The following is a 21,094-nucleotide window of genomic DNA, read 5'->3' as shown; positions in this document are numbered from 1 at the left end:
AGCGTTCTATGATTTTGTCTACAGCCTTTAACAGTACAGTATCAATAGCACCACCATGTGGGCTGTTATAGAAGCCATGAAGCTTCGAAGAAGAAACCATATTTCTGCGATGTGGCCCATTTCTGTTTCCTTTCAGTGTGATGATGGTTGTCGCAGTAATGAAGCTGCTGAGAAAACGTTATCAGATCTGAGAGGACGGGTAAAAAAACAAAACCAGGCTGACGGTAAATGCTTCTCTTCCTGCTCTCCATCAGTTTGGATCCTGTCAGCAGATATTTGCTTTTTCCTTCATTTAGATTGTTTATCTGAGGAAATATTCTGTAATAAACACTGAGCGTTTCCCGTTATTATCACAACTAAACCACAGACATTATGAAGGCTATTGTAAATTAAACCCTCATGGAAGAGTCCAGCTGACAGTACAACAACAGATACGAGTTCAAATTCTCTCATAGCTGGTCACAAAATTATTTTCTGATTATTATTTTTTGAAGCAAAAACATCTCGTGTGAGTACGAATAGACTCGATTCTGTTTCCAGACCTGGTTTTTTGTCTGCGTATCAGTTCTTCCACTGACTCCCTTCCAGCCATCAGCAGTGAACTCATCTCTTGTTCTTCACGGCCACCTGAAGTGATGTAAGGAGTTATAGGTAAAAGATCACTTACATCTCGAGCACCATGACGATGTCAGACTTTCCCTCGAATGCGTCGACACACTGGACCAGTTTGGGGTGATGGAGGCTGTTCATGATGCCGATCTCCTGCCGGACGTTCTCCTTCTCCTTTGCAGAGTACGCTTTGATGAACTTTCCGGCCCAAACCTTCTTTGTGGACTTCTCCACCAGCTTGAAGACCTGACCAAACTTCCCCCTGCCCAGCAAACAAAACAGTGTGAGAACTTCTACAAAGGTCAAGGTGCATTGTCGGAAATGGGAGTGAGAGTGGGTGGAGCCTTACGTTCCCAGCCTCTCCTCCACATCATACAGGTCCTTCACCTTCACATCTGCTCTGATTGTCACATCTCTGTAGTCTGGCTCTTTCTCTGAGTCTGATGCACAGACACACAGAGGTCAGAGGTCACAGGTATGGGAGGTCTGAAGCATGTGTGAATGTTGTGTGAAGGATAATCAGCTGACATCAGTGTAGGTATACAGGAAGTCAAAGTGTCATACCTTCATCATCCTCCTCTACCTCCTCTTGGTTTGCTGTCAGATAGAGCAGAGTTAGTTCAGTTAGTCTAGTTAGTTCAGTCACAATAATCCAGATGCAGTTTAACTGAATGTAGTTTAGTTGGTTCTGGTTTAGTTAAAGGTGGGAATGGTAGTGGACCAGGTCTTCCATTGGAAACATCAGTCTGGTGTCTCACTGAGGTAACTGGCACCCCTTCTGCCTTAGTGGAAATCACATTTCAGCAGCTCATGGCCATGAAGCCTGGTTCAAGAACACTACCAGGACTCTACTGGACTAGAACCAAGAAATCTTAAAGTCTTTAAGTAACCAATGAAAACTTGTAAAGTCTAGTACAGCATCTAGTCTCATTTTCTTTTTAGTAATGGAAACTTTTATAAATGGTGTTTGCAAGTTTATAAGCATTCCCAAATTCTTGGAGAAACAAACTGATTTTAGGAAGATTTACAGGTTCAAACTTCACACTGACACAGACCAGAACAAGCAGCCACTCTGTGTTAACGGAACCTGGAATAAATGGTTCCCTGATACAGAGCAACAAGGCTTCATCTTCCTCAGTTCATCTGGAAAATCTCTCAAAGAGATCCAATAAACACAAAGTGGGCTCTGTACAGACAGTCTGGAGGTTTGCAGTGACACCACCAATATCCAAAGCATATAAGAACTCATACACTTGCCCAGTAAATGATATTATTTAGGCAGCCTTACAAGATTCATTAGGTACAGCAGGTCTGGTTCCACTGGGCATGGATCTGAGGTTCCCAAATCCTACAAAGCAGCAGCAGTATGCTTCCCAGTGCCCACTGTCCTCCCTTTAAAACATTCATCCAGAACCAAATGAAGAGAACACTCTTCTGAGGGTTCTCCATCCCTCTGGTGTTTGGGTAGTCCAGTTTGTTTTGGTGTGAGCTGCCCAGTTATCTCAGCTGTGGTGATGTCTGCCTCCTCCTCAGTATAATGGACTTAAATGGCTCCTGATTTGAGCTCAAAGCACCAAACACTGATCTGAAAAACTCAGCAAGCTTTTCAGAAATCACACCCGACTTAATAAAAACATCCAAACACCACTGCTGAGAACAGTTTCACGTAGGAACTGTTTCTTTCTATATCCACCAACCAAAAGAAGAAGAGCTCGGCTGAAGAGGACGATCTTTATGCTTCTAACCACCACGAGCCTCTCTCTGTGGATAGATGCACTTCCTTCTTCAGGGTCATTTGTTTGGCAGATGCAGTTTGGTAGACAGAAAACAGTCCCTACTGCGATGTGTGCAGAATGGTCCCTGCAACTTGCAGGACTTCATGAAGCCTGTTATAAATTCATTACCAGTGAAAACAGCTCAAAGAAGAAAGTCGTGTTTTCTCACCATCATCCTCCACCAGTCCCACAGTCACGGGCTCGGACTCGGCACTTGGTTCTCCGACTCCATAGATGTTCTCTGCCCGGACACGAAACTTGTACTGCCGCTCTGGGAGAAGGTTCTAGAAACAAATGGACACTTTATTGACCCTTTAAACACACATTTAACAACTCCAGGGCTGTGCTGCCAGGGAGCACTCACCTGTACGTTGTAGGAGGTGCTGTTGCAGGACACCAGGTGTTTCCACTGCTGCTCCACAGAGTCCCAGATCTCCAGGTTGTAGGACTGCACGGCGCTGCCACCATCGTAGGTTGGCCCGTACCACGACAGTGTCAGGCTGGACCGCCGGATGTCTGAGGCTGCGGGAACCTTTGCTGGGGGGTCGGGTTTATCTGAGGAGGGGAGGGGACAAATAACTGCAGGTGATCCAGGTACACAGAGTCCTGCAGGCTACAGGATCACAGACTGGTGGCAGCTGTCAGAGTCTCAGTGATTCTCACAGGAACCCTCTGCTGCCTCTCAAACTGAAGCTCGCAGCTCTGCTAGTTGATTTTTTTTTTTTTTACCTCAGTTTGTTTTTATGTTCTATCAGATATGACTGACAGAATTAAACTGAATCTATCTCTTTGTGGCCCTCAGCCTGGATTCTGACCTTGGTGTGAACACTAGAACATTTAGAGCCTGAAGAGCTGAAAGTTTTTAAATTAAAATCTGCATAAAACTGAATATTTTTCTGTAGCTGATCAATCTGAGCAGCAGCTTCTTTGTTTTTTCAGGAAGTGCACGTGTTGCAGGTGTTTCTTACCGACGATGGTGAGGTTGAGGGCGGCCTGTCGGAGGCCATAGCTGTTCTTCAGCTCGATGGTGTAGCAGCCGCAGTGTTCCTGCTGCCCGCTGCTGATGGTCAGTCTGCTGCTGCTGTCGCTGCTCTCGATGGAGATGTCACCTGAACCCTCCTGGATCTGCACCAGAGACCGGACAGAGACAGGAGGAGGCTTAAAGACCCTTTAAGATCTCAGTGATCTACTGCCACAGCATCAGTGTGTGTGTGTGTGTGTGTGTGTGTGTGTGTGTGTGTGTGTGTGTGTGTGGCTGTCTCACCGGTTTCCTGAACTTCAGCCAGGTGCAGGTGATGGGTGGCGCTCCCGAGAATTTGCAGAGGATCTCCACCTTCTCCCCCGCCAGGATCTTCATGTCCTCTGGGAACTGCAGTATCTGAGGAGGAAGAGCTGCGCACACATATCAATAATCAATGACAGGAAAAAAAGAAGTCGTCTCTGCATGAGCCTTTATTATTTTTATAAGATTGAAAAATGTGAGTTTCAGCAGGAGCTGTAGCGCCCCCTGCTGTCTGCCAGGCATTAGATGAACTTGATAAAAAAAGATCTTTAAACTTTCTGACTTTGCTTTTTTTTTTGTCTTTTGTTGATTATTGATCATCATCACACTCAGATTAACACAGCGTTGTTCCTGTGAGGTTTAAAGTTTCTGCCGTCTCTTTGACTCGATCTTTTTTCATTATTAATTACCGACTGACTGTAATCACTTCCCATCATGCACCTGTCCCATCAGGCCCTCCCTGCCTAGTAAACATTTGTACTTTCAGGTGTTTTTTCCAGCATGTGCAGACAGGCAAACACTGCAGTATGTCTCACCTTGTTTGGGCGGAGTCTTTGGAGTGGGCTTCTTTATTCGGGCTTCACCTGATGGAGACAAACACAGCAGGAAGTCAGACACCTGAATCACACACCTGACATCAGCCAGTCACAGGCTGGAAGTTCCTGCAGTGATGAAGCAGAATCAGACCTACTGCATCAAACTGGGAACCTATCAGAGATCTATTCTAAATGTCCAGAGTCCTCAGACACCTTCTGAAGACCTCTGCAGCCTTCCAGGGATGAATGATGCTTTAATGCACAAATCGAGACCTGGGCCAGAACCTGTTTAGACCCCATGAAACAAGAGCAACTAAATATCCTTTGAAAGTTTTTACAGAGCTCTGTCAAATGTTCAGACATCCTTTCAAGGCCTCTGAAACTGCTGAACTTTAAACTCTCACAAGGAACATTAAAACCTCCACTGACACCTTTAAAAAACCCAAAGACCCTCCAACAGCTCCCAGGACTACTTTGGAATGTCGTTAAGACCTCTGTGACCCCCACAGACACTGACGAAGTCAAAAAGTTCTCTGAAACCAGGGGGCGGCAAACTTCACTGAGACTGCTAAACATCCTTTAAAACACTCCTGGTATCTCTGCAAAATGTCTCAGCACTCCTTCAAGACCGCTGAACCTTCCTCATGGTCCTCAGGAGCTTCTTTAGAACCTCTACAACCTCCACGGGGACCTTTAAAACCTCCTGAACTTCAAACCTTCACCAGCTTTAACCCTAACCCCAGCAGAGGCCCCCAAAAACATCTGCTCAGACAGAAGCGCACACTCACACACACACACAGCCATGCTGTTATTAACTAAACCTGAACCAGTGAGAACAGCATCAAACATCCACAGGAAGTGGAAACAGCATCACTGGAATGATTAAAGAACAGATTTGAAGTGAGACGTTTGCAGTCTGTGCAGAAAAATCACAGATTTAATAAGATGTGCACAAACACGCAGCTCTGTATGAAGCAGAGTGTGACATTTAAATGCACAGGTGTGCTGTAGGTGAGGACGCTGCAGGAGGCTCAGATCAGCCCTGCTGAGCTGCTCGTTACTCTTTCTCTTCTTCTCTGAAATATTTCTGTCATCAGCTGCGTTTCTTTTTGACTGTAAGAAACTTTGTCCTCACAGAGCGTCAGACAGAAGCAGCTGGAGGAGGAGGAGAAGAATGTGAGACAGAAGAAGAGCGTCTCTGATGACCATACATGGACAATCTAAAAATAGTTCCCCTGGATGCAGGAAATAGTTCTTGAAGTTTGTTTTTCTCCAGCTGGCTGCAGATGGGGAGGCGCTGATAGGGAATCAGTTCATGTTGTCTGCTCTCTTTGTTTCCTCCTCACATGTTTAACACTTTCCACCTGAGACCAAAGCGATGAAGAGTCTGCTCCGCAGAGCCAGGGCCGTCCTTCCAGCAGCTCTGGGAAGTTTTTCCTTAGAAACACAAACAGGAGAATTTCCACCACAAACTTATTTCTGCTCTCACAGAAACTCAGGAAATAGACTCACTGCCTCAGTCATGAAGCTGAAGCTATCAGGAGGCTGCTGCTCGCTTCACGCCCCAACTCAAAATGGCGGATGCCGTAAAGCATCTCGTTGTGCTGTGACATCATTGACGCTCACAGAAACGTGTTTTCCAACAACAGAAACATGTAAAACAGTTAAATATCTGAATCTGCTGTCTCGAGCTTTTCTATTAAAAACAAGAAAAAATATTTACTGCAAAAAACTGCGATCTTTGTTCTACAGCTGCCTTTATTCTGGAGAGCGCCCTCTATGGAGCAGGAGCAAGCCCGTGTGTGCGTGAATACTGCAGCTAATACTGTGTTGCATGTACAGTCAGAGTGTGTTCACTGTGTGTGGGTCTCTGTGCTGGAACACGACTCTGAAGTAAGAAGGGTCAGAGCAGTCGCTCCTTTGACTCTCGAGGTGTTCCAGGACGAATGAGGCCCTCGATGGTTTTTTAGTTTTATGATGATGATGATGAAACCTGAAGACAGTCGGCTGGACGTAAATAAAGTGCTTTGGAGGCAGGAGGCTTTGTGTGTCCTGTCAGGTACAATAAAGCTGAGCCGAACCCTGCAGGTCATTAAACCTTCAGCTGTGACTGACGTGCATCATTTAACTTTCATATCTGCGGCCCTGAACACGCTCTGAGGAGCCGCAGAATCGAACCCTGACCGTGGCCCTGACGTGCTGCTGCAGGACATTAAAAAACACATTCATGGACTAACGAACGGCCGAGACAAGCTGAAGGCGACCTTCAGAGTGTGTAACCACGCTCAGTCACACTTCACTGTGATTGGCTGCTTCAAATGACCCCTCCCCTCTGCCCTGATGGCTCGTTTATCTGGACAGAAAGCGGATACGTGCCTCTGAGGCACGCTTTGCCTTTTTATGGACACTTTAGGAAATAACTCGGTCTGCTGGTAACTCAGGAGCACGTCCATAATTAGCAGAGCTCATACGTTCACATGAGGACACACATTAATGCTGTCACACACATTAATGCTGTCACACACATTAATGCTGTCACACACTGTTCCACCTCTGAGGGCGGGCTCAGCACACCTGGACGGCAGCTCGGGAGAAAGGAAGCTCATGCATTCGATATAAACTGAGCCAATCAGAGAGCAGCTCCACCTTCATGCTCAAGGTCAGAGTGCTGTTTTCAGGCCAAGCAAAGGTCAGAGGTCACTGAACACCTCACTGAGTCACTGAGTTTCATTCCTCAGTAAATATTCACGAACCTGATTCCCAAATATTTGAATTCAAGTTCTTCTTCTTCTTCTTCTTCTCTGCCTCTTTGGTGCAGTCTGCAGAGCTTCCTCCAGCTGAGCATCAGTTTAAAAATGCGCCTCCATCAGCAGACGGCTGACAGGAACCAGAACCATCAGCTGACTAACATACAAACATGTCCAAAATATGAAAGCTGCACCTTCCTGTGTGGCCTCTGAGGGATGCAGCCCTGAACCTGCGCTCAGGAAACCACAAAGGAACAAAACTGTGAAACTACGGCTACGTTCACTCTGCAGCCTGAAGTGACCCAGTTCCCATTTTTTGTGAAATCCGATTTTTTTGTGTGGTTGTTCACATTTCCAAATATATGCGACTTGTATATGATCTGTGTGTGAACTGCAAACCAACCTAAAAGAGGACGCAATAACGTCACACATAGTGAGCGTGCTCAGTGTTTATGGAAGTGAGTTTGTTTTTCTTCCCGTTTGACGTTTGTCGAGTATCAGTGACGTGCAGGTTGGATAAATGGGACCTGGCCGTACAGACACAGGTCATATTTGAAAAAAATCGGATCTGTGTTGTTCAGACTGTCATAAAACGTTCGGATACGGGTCACATAAGGGCAAAAAATCAGATTTGGGTCACTTCAGGCTGCAGTGTGAACGTAGCCCGAGAAAAACTCCAGACAAACATAAACTGAGGATAAAAAAGCAGGAACTCAAAGTGAGCTGAGTTTTAGTTTCTGCGGCTGCTTTGTGTTTTTGGTGCTTTCCCTTACAGACTAACAAACCGGGTTCTAACCAGAACCCTCAGAACCAGAACCCTCAGCTGAGCCACGAAGATCCAAACGTGCTCCCAAAGACGAACAGGCACACAGACTCTGGATCAGCAGCTTCAGCAGAGCTCAGCGGCCTGACGCGGCAACACTCAGTACACCTGACTGTCAGAGCTGCACTCTGATTGGCTCCCTGCTCCGTCAGTCACAAACTTCAGAAACCTGTTAAAGTACACAACAACCACACACTCTAGACCTCAGACTTCCTGCACACACTGTCCCAGAATTCCAGCTGCATACCCCCCTCCCTCCCCCCAGTTCACCTCCATGTCGCTGCCTGTTGGGGTCATGCATCAAGGGCTGTGGACAAATCCAGACCACATGTCCCTTTAAGATCTTAAAAAGGTTTTGCCCCGCCCACTCACAGCTGCAGACTAAAGCGACAGGTGCACCTCTGCAGCACCTATGGGCTAACGAGCTAGCTAACACAGAGGAAAGGAAGGTAGTTGATGGAGAGAGGAGGCGGCTGGGAGTGTGAGGCTGAGCAGCGGTCTCACAGTGAGCGCTTCAGCCCGTCTGTAACTGCTGAGGCCCAGCGGTTACAGCTTCTTAAAAGGCGAGCCGCTTCACTCGACACTTTCATACTTTTAATCAGCGCCGTGAAGTAAAACAAAGTCTGCCGGAGCAGGCAGTCAGAAACCAGGCCTTAAATGGAAGTGTGGGAGAGGAGCGGCGCCCCCTCCGCCTCCCCAACACCATCACCCCACCCCCACCCCCGGCCTTCCTCCACGGGTCAGCTCACATCTGCAGCTAAACCTCTGCAGCGTCTCCGAGACTGAAACCAGTCGAGCTTCAGTCTGAGAAGCTCTCAATATTCAAACAACAAACAGCAGTCAGTTCTAACCATTTCTACTCACAGATGAATAAACAGTTCCAGGTCAAAGGTCGCAGCCATGGAGACGGTTTTTCAGCTTTGTGGATGCAAAATGAGTTTCTGCAGGCAGACGTGGAGAACCGAGTCCAGAACAGAACCTCAGAGATGAGACAGAACAGGACATCCATCCACTGAGGCACAGACACACACACACACACACACACACACACACACACACATACAGAGCAGGGAGGACTTAGAGCGATCATAAAGATAAGAGCAGAGTTTCCACTGCAGACACAAACATGAAGCTGCTGCTCGGTGAGCGTCTCAGATTCTCTGAGGTATGACGGCTCTGAGGGAGCGACAGACGAGCACAGACAGACGAGCACAGACAGACGAGCACAGACAGGGGGCGCCATCACAGGCCGCACACACAGGTGTGTCCCTCCTCCTGTGGTACACCTGCAGACAGCGTTTACATCTGAGTCTGCCTTTGGTGGCTTTTTGTCCACACTAACTACACTAAGTACACACTAAGTACACTAAGTACACACTAACTACACTAAGTACACACTAAGTACACTAAGTACACACTAACTACACTAAGTACACTAAGTACACACTAAGTACACTAAGTACACATCCCAAACACACTCAAATCTCTTAAAATTTCAAAACTCGTTATTGATATCGCTGTCTGTCTTTGGCCCCCATCACTCCCACAACTTTCACCAAATGCTGCACACTGCAAACCGACTGACCAATCAGAGTCAACCAACCAATCAGCCACCAGCCCAATAATCAGAAGACAGCTGCAAACCAATCCAAACCTTCCATTTAAACTAGTGTTGAAAAAAATCTGTAACCAGTCAAAGATTTGTTTAATCAGGATTCTTCTTCCAGGTCTAATTCCTGCACCATCAGCAGCACTGAGTGATGCACAGTTGTGACCTTTGCCCTCACATGTTACACGCAGGTGACCCTGCACAAAAACCTGCAGACGGGACTCAGGGCAGCTTTATCCTCAGGAACAGGTGAGATTCTCCTGTTTGAGGTTCGTGACGTCAGTGAGAACGTCGTCTTCCATGAAAGGCTGAGGGAATGTTTACACACAGGGGAGGGGGGCTGTGTGTGTGTGTGCGCGTGTGTGTGTGTGTGTGTGTGTGTGTGTGTGTGTGTGTGATGGGAAACGTGGTGTTAATGAAGACAGAAGGTTTACTGTTCTGGAGGTAGGAATAATAACCTGACAGTGATGAACGAACTGATGTTTCCACTGATACACAGAGACGCTTTAAAATAGAAACCACCAGCCTGTGTGTGTGTGTGTGTGTGTGTGTGTGTGTGTGTGTGTGTGTGTGGGAACCAGTGATCCCAGCCTGCAGCTCCTTATTGGGACAAAAGGAAAGAGGCTGTTGCTGCATATTTTGGAAACTCACTCTCTGAGGTCGGAGTTGCCTTCTTGGACTTCTTGTCAGCCGGAGAGTTTTTAGCCGGGTCTGCAGGAGGACACAGAGAGAGGGGGAGGAGTTTAAAGGTGCACACACACTCTGAGACCTGAGAGAAAGCCTCCAGCAAACACTGACACCTCACCTGCATTTAAAATAACGGCTGCAGAAAAGAGTCCAAAACCCAGAAACGAGCATTTCTGCTCTGTGTTCCATTGGTTACCACGGGCTTAGACACTTTCACCTTGTGTTCTCATGAAATACGTCTGCAAACGCTCTGAATGAATCTATATGTGACCCAGAGAAGGCGTTTGCTAACACACAGCTCAATGAGACTCAAGGAGGTGACAGAAGTTCAGGTGAAGTCATGTGACCGTGGAAAAATCCCACCAGCTCTTTGTGAGTAAACCAGGGACGGACTCAGGGACGGACTCAGGGAAGGACTCAGGGAAGGACTCAGGGAAGGACTCAGGGACGGACTCAGGGACGGACTCAGGGAAGGACTCAGGGAAGGACTCAGGGACGGACTCAAGGAAGGACTCAGGGACAGACTCAGGGACGGACGAGGCAGTAAAAGTAAAGATTTTAAAAAGTTTGGACACTTTTCCGATGTTTTGTCAGAGGACAGGAGGGGACGGGAGGTCCGCCTGCAGACAGAAACATCAGATCATCCCCACAGAGACAGGAGGCCCCTCCCACCAAACTGACAGCAGTCACACCTGTGTGAACACTCAGCATTTTAGGCTGCACAAGAGCTGCTGAGGTAACCCTCTCATGTATTTACCACCCCGTCACATGTCAGTCACCAGCATCCTGCACTCTCATTGGTAGTCACTTCAGTCCCGCCCACTCTGCATCACCTGCAGCTTTTCCACCTGAAGTCTCTGGATGACTTGCTGCGGCCTCTGGCTGTCACTTCCTGTGTGGAAGGCCTTCAGAGGAAGTTTCATTGTGCTGCCTCCATGTTATTCCTGTGCTCACTGCCCCACACTGACCGGCTCAGACAGGCCTGTGTGACTCACAGCATCACTGTGTGTGAGGTGTGTGTGCTGCACAGCTGAGGGGTAAACATGCAGCTGCTGTGTGTGAAAATGGAGCTCACCTCATGTGCATCATTACATATTCTCTCTGACAGTTGGTATTTTATAGGCTCCCAGGGAGCTGTGAATGTACCTGAGACCCTGAGGACACAGGTGTGTCTGGTCCCTACTGTGTTTGCTGCAGGTACAGGTCGTCATAAAACGCCCATCTCTGCCCTCACCACGTTAACTCACAGTAAAAACAAGCTGTACGTGTCCTCGCTCTTATGTAACCCTCCAGAGAAAGCAGCCCTGTGTCTCTCCCTCTCTGTTTTATGCACACATTTTATTTTGAAAAGGAGGAAGTTGACATCCTATTGGTTGGTAATGACCTCACTGACAGAAAGCAGTCATTTTCCAGTCTGCACGGCGACATCCTTACCACATTATGTTAAAGCACTGTCCTTTTTATCATTATATGCTAAGCTAATAGCTAATGCATGAGGAAAACATGCTAACTGTTAACTAACCTATTAGCATGCTAACTGTGGGTGCCAGTTAGCTACAAACACATCTGAAATATTATTTGAAATTATTTTAAAGTCACTCAGTGATATTTGAACTCATAACAATGTGATGCAGCACTTATGGCTGTTTTTTTAACGTGTGCTACAAACAGTGCTAACAGTGCTGTTACGGTTTATTACCTGCCAGCTAAAACAACAGGTTTCATTGGTTCAAATGAATCATAATTTCATGGTGGATACGTTGATAAATAGATAAAAACAGAAAATCATGTTTATTTACCTCGGCTAAAAACAGCTGTTTGCTAAAACATGCATGTAAATGAATGCTGTTGTGTACATGATGTATATTGTAACAATGGTGTTATGGAAAGATGATGTATTAATGTGGTAGAGCTAAGAGAGGAGTGTACAGTGGATTCATCATTACTCATATACAGTTATACTCCAGGTTTCTTCCTGGTTCAGAAACCTCTGAGCAGACTGAACACAGAACAGCACCATCGCTTCAGTACCGATCCAACATGGTCCTAACCACTCGGTTACCTGAGAGCCAGAACACCAGCTGACTGAAAGGAACCTGAACCCTAAAGAACAGACTCAGGCTTTAAGTAAAGGGTTACACTTCGGTCTCCACGAATATCACAGGAGTGGGAAGTTGGTGTGAAGCTCCTGAAAACAGGCTGCTCCTGTTTCTGTCATGCTGCAGGAGTCTGCACAGCATCTGTGGCACAGGTAACGCCACAGTGTCTGTACCACAGGTAACGCCACAGTGTCCGTGCCGCAGGTAACGCCACAGTGTCCGTACCGCAGGTAACGCCACAGTGTCCGTGCCGCAGGTAACGCCACAGTGTCTGTACCGCAGGTAACGCCACAGTGTCCGTGCTGCAGGTAACGCTACAGTGTCCGTGCTGCAGGTAACGCCACAGTGTCTGTGCTGCAGACTCTACTGGACAACAGCAGCACGTGCAGCTGCTCGGTCTCCCGATCACAGCATGAGGAGTCCGTGTCCTTCATTAATCCAGCTGTCCTGTTTAAAATCCAGCTGATTAAATCCTGATTAAATGCTTTACAAACAGCTGAGTTCCCGTCGGCCTCAGCTGCACTCTGATGACCAAAGTTAACTCGTCTGCTTCCAGGAACCGCTCGAGATCTCTGATAAACACAAACTCTGTTTGTGTTCATTTGTTCTAATTACAGGAAGCTCCAAACAGACGAGGGAGGAGCGCTGCTGCTGTTTTAGTCCAAACCTGCACACGCTCGTCACTCGGATTCAGACAGGTCAGAGAAACCGGCCGACACGTGGACACCAGTGTGTGGACAAACACGGCCTGAGGTTTCACAGAAACAACGTTTAAAGTCTACGTGAGGATGGAGGAAAACTTCAGGACAGGAATGACTCAAAGTCTGCAGATTAAAGTCATGATGGAAAAAAGAAGAAAAGATGGTGTTTGGCTGATATTAGGTTAAAACAAGCTTTTAAGAAGGAGTGTGTGATGAACTGACCTGAAAACATGGAAAAAAGGATCAGAGGAACAGAAAGCAGTCAAAGAAGGAAAAGAACATGAGCAATAAAAAACAAGAAGAAGAAGAAGAGAAAGCTGACGCGTCTCGATCCGTGAGGACCAAAGCTTTGTTCTCACCGTCTACTAGAACCGTACAGGAACACTCGGCTCTGCCTGCAGAGTTCTCCGCTCTGCATTTATACTGGCCTTCGTCCTCCGGCAGAGCTTTGTCTATGGTCAGAGAGCACAGGCCGCCTGCAACACACAACACAACACAATGTAACACAAACAGCACACGTACCAGTGTCAGCAGTCATTTTCATTGCTTAAATTCCACAAAGTTCATCAATGAAAAACAGTTTGTTTCACGGCTGTTTCACATTTATTAAACACACAGGAATGATTGCATCATCAGAGCTTTAAGCCCCACCCCCAGGGTCAGAGCTGCAGCCTACAGGTTATAGAGGTGATCCAGACCAGGTCAGAGTTTAATGCTTCCTCCCTTCAACAAGTTTGAGGACATTTTTGTGCTTCCAGACATAAAGACAAACATCACATTCCTCACTTTGACCGAGCACTGAACCAAAATCAGAAATTCACTTTTCCCGTTAATCTACACGCAGTGACCCGGAATGATGAAGTCCAAAGATGTTTTTATAAACTTAAATGGGAATCTCTGACTGACCGCTCTGTGATTCATCCTGTTTGCTCCTGTAAGAACTGAAAGTTTCAAACTGGCTGAATAAGGGCTGACTGAGGAGGGCGGGGCTAAACTCTGAAACCGCACACGTGTTAGTAAAACTGTTTTTATTGAATTTGACCCAAACTAAGTGACTGAGCGCATGAACACATCAGGAAAGAGTTTACAGAGGTCAAAGGTCAGAAAGCTCTACGACTCCTGGAAATCTTTTTGTGCCTACAGCTACCACCATCTGTGGCCTTCTAGCAGACACTTCTGCATTGGCTTCATTTTCGATGACAGCCGACACGATGACACTGCGTAGGTAGAATGCTGATTGGTTCAAAGTTGTCTCGAACACAAACATGAAGAGAACGAAGCAAAAAACAGAAGGTCAAAGGGCATCACGAGAAGTTTAAACAAAGGCTGTGATTGACAGTTTCTGACGCTGCCCCCTGCTGACAAAACACAGCTATTACATGAACACATGGGTCTGAGAAGAGTTCCCTGCAGACAGGACCGGGCCCTGTGCCTCTTATTTTTTGTTGGTGGTTCAACTAATAAACTACCAAATCCAGAACAAGCCTAAAGAGACTTCCCCAAGAAGACAGGAAGCTGCTGCCTAAAAATCACTGAGTCAACACCTTCTGCCAAAGGATCGTTTCACATTTTAATAACTCTTATTAACACTCCACAGGTCGCTCAGTGTAGATCAATAACACACAATAACAGTAACAACAAATAACAAAACTATAACATGCAGAAAGTGAAGATCTGAGCTCATTTGGGTGGAGTTGATCCTGATTGTGTTTGCTGAGCAGCGTGATGTTTGTACCACATCACCTACATATTTCTGTGACCTCTGACCTTTAACATGTAACACACAGACCCCTCGCTATGCAGGATAAACAGACACACACACAAGGGATGTCCTGCAGACTGAAATAACACACGGAGGGATTACTGCACGCACACACACTCAGGGAATCCTCATTACTCATAAGCAGGTCTTTACAGGACATCCCTGTGTGTGTTTCCATGTTTGTGAGGACCTTCAGCTTTCTTAAAGGGACAGTCTGTCTGTTTTCATAAATGTATTCATTTCTCAGTCCTGGCTGGAAGCTTCCTGTTAATGAAGGCTTCCTGCTGCAGACGCTGATAACAGCACAGAGCAGAAAAGACGCTGACAGCTGCTCCAAGTGAAAGTGAAAGTAAAGTCCCTGAGGTGCCCTCTCCATCCATCAGGAGGAGAAGTGACACTTTACATTCATCCTGCAGCAGAACAACAAGCCTGAGCATCCATTATAGAAGATGGAGCACAACACTCACTGGGCAGTGAACGTTTTAGTCCGTTAACATGAGCATGGATATAAATGAGAAACTGTATGCTCACTGGCTAATGACTTGTCAATCACAGAGCAAATCATCTCCTGCTTCCTGCTCCTTTGTGACTCTAATGCAGGGGTGAGCAAACTACCGCCCATGGGCCACACCTGGCCCGCTGGTCTTTTTAATCTGGCCCGCCGAAGACTGGTACAGAATTGCCCAAATCATATTATAATTATGACCGATGTCGAGGACTCTGAGAATTGCTACAAAAAAACTAACACACCGACTTTAATGCACTGACAAAAACAACACTGCTCCCACTAAAAGGAAACACTGTAATGCCTTTTTATGTTTATGTTTGATATGTATGAACCTGGAGCTGGCCCGGCCCAGCTGTCAAATTTCAAAAAGTCAGTGTGGCCCCAGAGCCAAAAAATTTGCCCACCCCTGGTCTGATGGGACCATCATTTCCAAAATGAGCATCAGGTGAGCAGCAGGCTCATTTTCAGACTTCTTCTTACAGTCAGAGAAAATCCAGCAGCAGGATCTGAGGCTGTGAAAGAGCCGGAGACTCTGCTGGACATCAGAAAGGTTTAAAGTACTTCAGCACCGGCTTCAAAACTGCAGCCGCCTGTTCGAACCAGCCAGCGTTCCAACCTGAGCCACAAACAGCCAGAACCTGGAGTCAGAGGGTCGAAGCTTCTTTGGTGATGGTTTATTATTTCATCAACAAATTAACCATCATTACATTCACTCAGGTGGCCGAGTAACTGCCTCTGCCTCTCTAATGTTACTGATACAAAAACCATAACAGCGATCCACGATATTTACTGATGTGTCATGCTGAGCACGATTTTAGCAAAGCGATGTTTAAAGTAATTTGAAAATAGCCAAAAAAGTCCAAACTGAAATTTTCCGAGAAAACTGCATTTAATGTGTTAATGCAGATAAAAGTAATTTATGTTTCTTAAAGTCCAAAGTGTTTGTCTCAGTGTGCAGTGACGTTTGCAGCTGTTACAAACATTAAATAAAAGTTCAGAAAAGCTTTAACTGAGGACCGACCCCTGCTGGACCTCACAAGCATGGTAATGTGTGTGTGTGTGTGTGTGTGTGTACACTGATCTGCTCTCATATGAAATTCCAGCGATGGTCACACATCACATCCTGCTTCTATTGTTTCATATCTGCGTTCTATTAATAGAGTCTGAATCCTCAGACCTCCATCACCAGCTGCTTCAGCTCCTCCACTGACTCCACCTCCATCACACCGACGCTGCTCCCTGCAAACACCACAGCAGCTCACACAGCTTCACCGCGTCAGCTCCTCCCTCTCACGCTGCTGTCGTCTTTAATCTGAGGAAACGTTTTTCTCTGTTTGTGCCTGAATAAACTCGATGATTCGGATCCTTTCGATCGCTCCTAGAAATCGCTCGCCGGGTCTCTGGGATTGATTTTATTTCCTGTAAACAAACACTCTTCTTCACATCTTTATAAATAAAGTTATTTTTTTATTGAAAGCAAGCGTGTAAATGACCCTCCTGCTCAGCTGGTTCCATTTTACACCAAATCATGCCAGAAAACCTTTCACTTCCTGTTTTGCTGTGTGTGTGACCTCTGACCTTCGTTGGCGAGTACGATGAACTTGGACGGCTTGATGACCTTCCCGTCCAGCGTCCAGGTGATGGTGACATCAGAAGCGGCGGAGGGGGCGAGGCGACACTGCAGCCGGAGCAGCTGGCCGTCCAGCACCGTCACGTCGCTCAGCTGCTCCACAAACTCTGGCGCCGGGCCTCCACCTCCTCCGGTGCTCTTCTTCTCATTAATCCCTCCATCCACGCAGTTGTTCACCTCCACCTTCTCCCCGTTCTTCTCCGGGCTCGTCGGCTTCTTCTTGTTGGCGAGAACAGAGCGAAAGTCGCCGGCGTTCTTTGTGGGCGTCTCTGCAGCCTTGCTGCCGGCGGCGCCCTTCTTCCCCAACACGCTGCGGAAGTCGACCTGCTGCGGGGAGTTCGCCTTCTCCTCCGCCTTGGGTTTGACACCCTTGAGGTTGGCCTTAAAATCCATGTGGTGGCGTTGGTGGTGCTCAGGGGTGGCGGTGTCGGGGCCGGCCTCCCTCGGCTCGTCTCCCTCCTGGTTGTTTTTGCCTTGAACAGCTCGGTGTCCAAGCAGCGAGCGAAAGTCCAGTTGCTGCGCCTCCCTCTGCCGCAGCTCCTCTTCACCACGCTCCCTGGTTTCCACGCACCGCCTGAGGAGGCCTCTGGGAGCGGTGGCCTGGTCCTCCTCTTTCTTCTTCTTCTCCTCCTTGTGCAGGTGCAGGAGCTGCCGGTTCTCCTTCTGCTCCTCGCTGGCCTCCTGCCACTGCCGACTGACACCACTGTTGCTGCTGCTGCTTCCCTGCTCCACGCCTCCTCCTCTGGCACCTCCTCTCAGAACCGCACTCCCACCAGCTGCTCCTCCTCGTCCTCCTCCTGCTGCCGTCGGGCTGGATGAGCGAGCACAGAGACAGATGGAGGGAGAGACAGAGAGAGAGTTAAACCCCTGTGGAACAAGAGGACAGGCTCCGCCCCTCAGAGCCAAGCAGGAGGGGCGGTGGGAGGTGGGGGGACCTCGACTCAAATTGTCCATGTTACATCACAAGTGACTCAACTGCCCGTATATGGGCATGAGCAGAGTGAACACACACACACACACACACACACACACACACACACACACACACACACACACACACACACACACACACACACACACACAGATGTAAACAAAGACAAAGCAGGCTGAGGACACACTCCTCCTCCTCCTCAGTTCTGCTGGTTCTTTTCACAGTTTCATTAAACTAAAGCAGAGTTTCTTCCAGCAAACACTCGCAGCAGAGTAAACACAGAGAGGAAATGCTGCCTCTGATTGGTCGGGCTGATATGGATGGATTAGAGAAGCTTTAGGGAATTTCTGGATAAATAACAGAAGGATGGAGGGAATGATGGGTGTGTGTGAGGAGGGGTGGAAACAGAAACAGAGCTGGCAGTGGGGGGGGGGGTGAAGACTGATAGAGTGAAACTTTATGCAGATGATGCAGTGGTTTGTTATTAATGACTGTGTGTGCAGTCTCACCTGCCGTCGGCTCGTCCTCTCCCGTCTGCTGCTTCCTCGGTGACACACAGTGTGGCCACAGCGCTGCACTCGCCCACACTGTTCCTGAAACACAGGTTATCCTCTGTCACCTGCACTCTGAACATCACCTTCCACCTTCACATCACAGATTCATCAGAGCCAGATGTTAGACAGCTGTTTGATTCATGCACTGCTGCCCTGGACGTTCCACTGTCACCTGGAAAATCTGCAACCAGCCAGCCGGCACGGAGACCGCATCAACACAAACACTAGAGGGTGAACAAGAAAAATCTACTTGACAATAACACCAGAGTGAATGTGTGACTGCATCACATCCTCCGTGCTGCACACTCAGCAGCCCCGCCTGAACACCACTGCCCCCTGCTGTCTGAAACATGTCAGGAAACGTCATACGACAAGTTTACCTGCCGTTAACGACACGCACAACCGGCTCCTGCTGTCCATCCAAATACTGCAGTCTGCCCTTCAGAGAGGTTTCCATGGAAACAAAAGCACCATGTATTTCCAGTTATCAAACTGTCTGATCAATAATCACATTTTAATGTGAAAACTGTCGTTATTTCAGTGTTGAAACTTTGGTTTCAGATAAACAGTTTAATTTATGTTTGTTTTAGTTGTTCTTCTCCTTCCTGCTCTTTGAGCTCCTGCAGCCACGCCTGTGGAAAACGGCCTCTACGCCACCGGAGACGCCAGTTTGCTATTTTTTATATTGAATGGCAGCTTCATTTGATTTGCTCTGCTTCAACCTTTGAAGGTCTCGGTCCTCAGAGACGGTGACCCCACTCTAACCTACAAAATGGTGGGGGTGCACACAGAACGATGCTGTTGTCCTTGTACACCATCAGTCAGAGCTTTGACGTTCACACTGTGTGAGTGTGGTGACTTGGGTTTCCTCTAACAGAAGGTTTATAAAGATTTTCAGGGTGTACAGAATTTGCTCTGAGACTGCCTTCAAGATCTTCTTGTAGAAAACCGGACATGAGATCTGAGATCCCAACTCACGGCACAACTGCTTCAGGGTCTAAAAGTTCTGTTTGAACTTTTTTTAAAAAATATTTCTCCCATATTGGCTTCTCTTCATTGGCTCCCTGTTAAATCTAGAATAGAATTTAAAATTCTTCTCCTCACCTACAAGGTCTTGAATAATCAGGCACCATCTTATCTCAAAGACCTCATAGTACCATATCACCCCAACAGAGCACTTCACTCTTAGCCTGCTGGCTTACTTGTGGTTCCTCGGATACTTAAGAGTAGAATGGGAGGCAGAGCCTTCAGCTTTCAGGCCCCTCTTCTGTGGAACCAGCTCCCAGCTTGGATTCAGGAGACAGACACCCTCTCTATTTTTAAGATTAGGCTTAAAACTTTCCTTTATGATAAAGCTTATAGTTAGGGCTGGATCAGGTGACCCTGAACCATCCCTTAGTTATGCTGCTATAGGCCTAGGCTGCTGGGGGGGTTCCCATGATGCACTGTTTCTTCTTCATTCACCTCTTTTCACTCTGTTTATACCCCACTCTGCATTTAATCATTAATTATTATTAATCTACAGTGTGTCTTTTGTCCTGTCCCCCCCCCCTCAGCAGATGACCCCCCCCCCCCCCCCCCCCCTCCCTGAGCCTGGTTCTGCTGGAGGTTTCTTCCTGTTAAAGGGAGTTTTTCCTTCCCACTGTCACCAAGTGCTGCTCATAGGGGGTCGTTTTGACTGTTGGGTTTTCTCTGTATTATTGTAGGGTCTTTACCCACAATACAAAGCACCTTGAGGTGACTGGTGTTGTGATTTGGTGTTATATAAATAAAATTGAACTGAATTGAAACTGAAATTGAATTTTTGGTCTTTACCTCTGAAAAAGTCTGCACAGGGCAGAAGACTTCAGAAAGTTCAGGAACTTTTCAGAGTTCCTGAACTCTGAATTTCTGGAGCAGCTTTTTGACCCCCAGGTTCTGAGTTACTGAGTCTGATGCAGAGCTTCACTGTGCAAAAGCACCTTTTAGTGTTTTTGGGTGAAACTGCAGCTTTATTTCACACCCACTGCTACAAAATGTCATTAGCATCTCTCACAGTTTCTTTGTGTGCACATCCTTTATGGTGATGCCACATCAACACAATATGAATAATATGCTGGGACTTCACAGCACCCCATGCATCAAATATGATTTCCATGAGCAGATTTCTGTTCTATTATAATGTTATATAATCATGCTTTAAACGTGATGCAGACTGCTGTATGTGGTGGGGGTCATAGATTATGCAGGGATTACACTCCTCTGTGAGTGTAATCCTCACTTCAGCTCCGTACTGTAGATCACTGCGGATTATTTTACTATGTCTGCAAAATCTGCTTTTTTTATGACCTTAATGTTTACAGGATGTGCGCCTGCAGCCTGCAGACATGCGACTCTGCAGTGTGGTGATCGCTTACCTCAGGGTGATCAGGTAGTCTCCGGCGTGATCCGTCCTGACTCGTCTGAAGGAGAAAAGAGAGCAGAGGAAGCTTCAGCTGCATCCTGTCACTGATGTTCATGTTCAGCAGGAACAGACCGTGTGGTGTGTTTCTGTCAACCTTATGAGCAGCGAGATGACGTCCTCTTTCTGCAGCACTTCATAGTCACCCCCAGAGGTCAGAGGTCGGCTCAGGTCGGCTCTGGTCCAGGTGTACTGGGGAAACGGATCTCCGGCGATGGCGCAAGACAGGAGAACGTGTTGACCGACTGCGGCGCTCACCTCTTTGGGTTTGGTGATGAACCAGGGCTGGACGCCATCCTGAGGCTCTGCAGAAATAACAATAATAAATATAGAATTTGGATTTGACCCTCACACACAAGGACCCACATATATACTGTGTGTTACATATACTGCAACTACAC

At 47.2% G+C, this 21,094-nt stretch overlaps 1 protein-coding gene across 1 annotated transcript in view; it reads right to left on the bottom strand.

The window, feature by feature from the left end:
• The window catches only part of mylka (myosin, light chain kinase a), a 57,123-nt gene that overhangs the window by 4,371 nt on the left and 31,658 nt on the right, over positions 1-21,094 (bottom strand). The window contains exons 16-29 of the mRNA XM_030758027.1: positions 20,791-20,998; positions 20,650-20,694; positions 18,209-18,292; positions 16,717-17,579; positions 13,228-13,344; positions 10,033-10,092; positions 4,203-4,250; positions 3,649-3,776; positions 3,353-3,509; positions 2,749-2,939; positions 2,554-2,668; positions 1,174-1,206; positions 959-1,049; positions 668-871 (exon numbers count right to left, since the gene is read on the bottom strand). Coding sequence (XP_030613887.1) covers positions 668-871; positions 959-1,049; positions 1,174-1,206; positions 2,554-2,668; positions 2,749-2,939; positions 3,353-3,509; positions 3,649-3,776; positions 4,203-4,250; positions 10,033-10,092; positions 13,228-13,344; positions 16,717-17,579; positions 18,209-18,292; positions 20,650-20,694; positions 20,791-20,998 — 2,344 coding nt within the window. The remainder of the gene's footprint in view (positions 1-667; positions 872-958; positions 1,050-1,173; positions 1,207-2,553; positions 2,669-2,748; positions 2,940-3,352; positions 3,510-3,648; positions 3,777-4,202; positions 4,251-10,032; positions 10,093-13,227; positions 13,345-16,716; positions 17,580-18,208; positions 18,293-20,649; positions 20,695-20,790; positions 20,999-21,094) is intronic.

Source organism: Archocentrus centrarchus, chromosome 21 (assembly GCF_007364275.1).
Source record: "Archocentrus centrarchus isolate MPI-CPG fArcCen1 chromosome 21, fArcCen1, whole genome shotgun sequence".
NCBI lineage: Eukaryota > Metazoa > Chordata > Actinopteri > Cichliformes > Cichlidae > Archocentrus > Archocentrus centrarchus.
The sequence above is the reverse complement of the archived record's forward strand: the minus strand, read 5'-3'. Positions and strand labels throughout refer to the sequence as shown.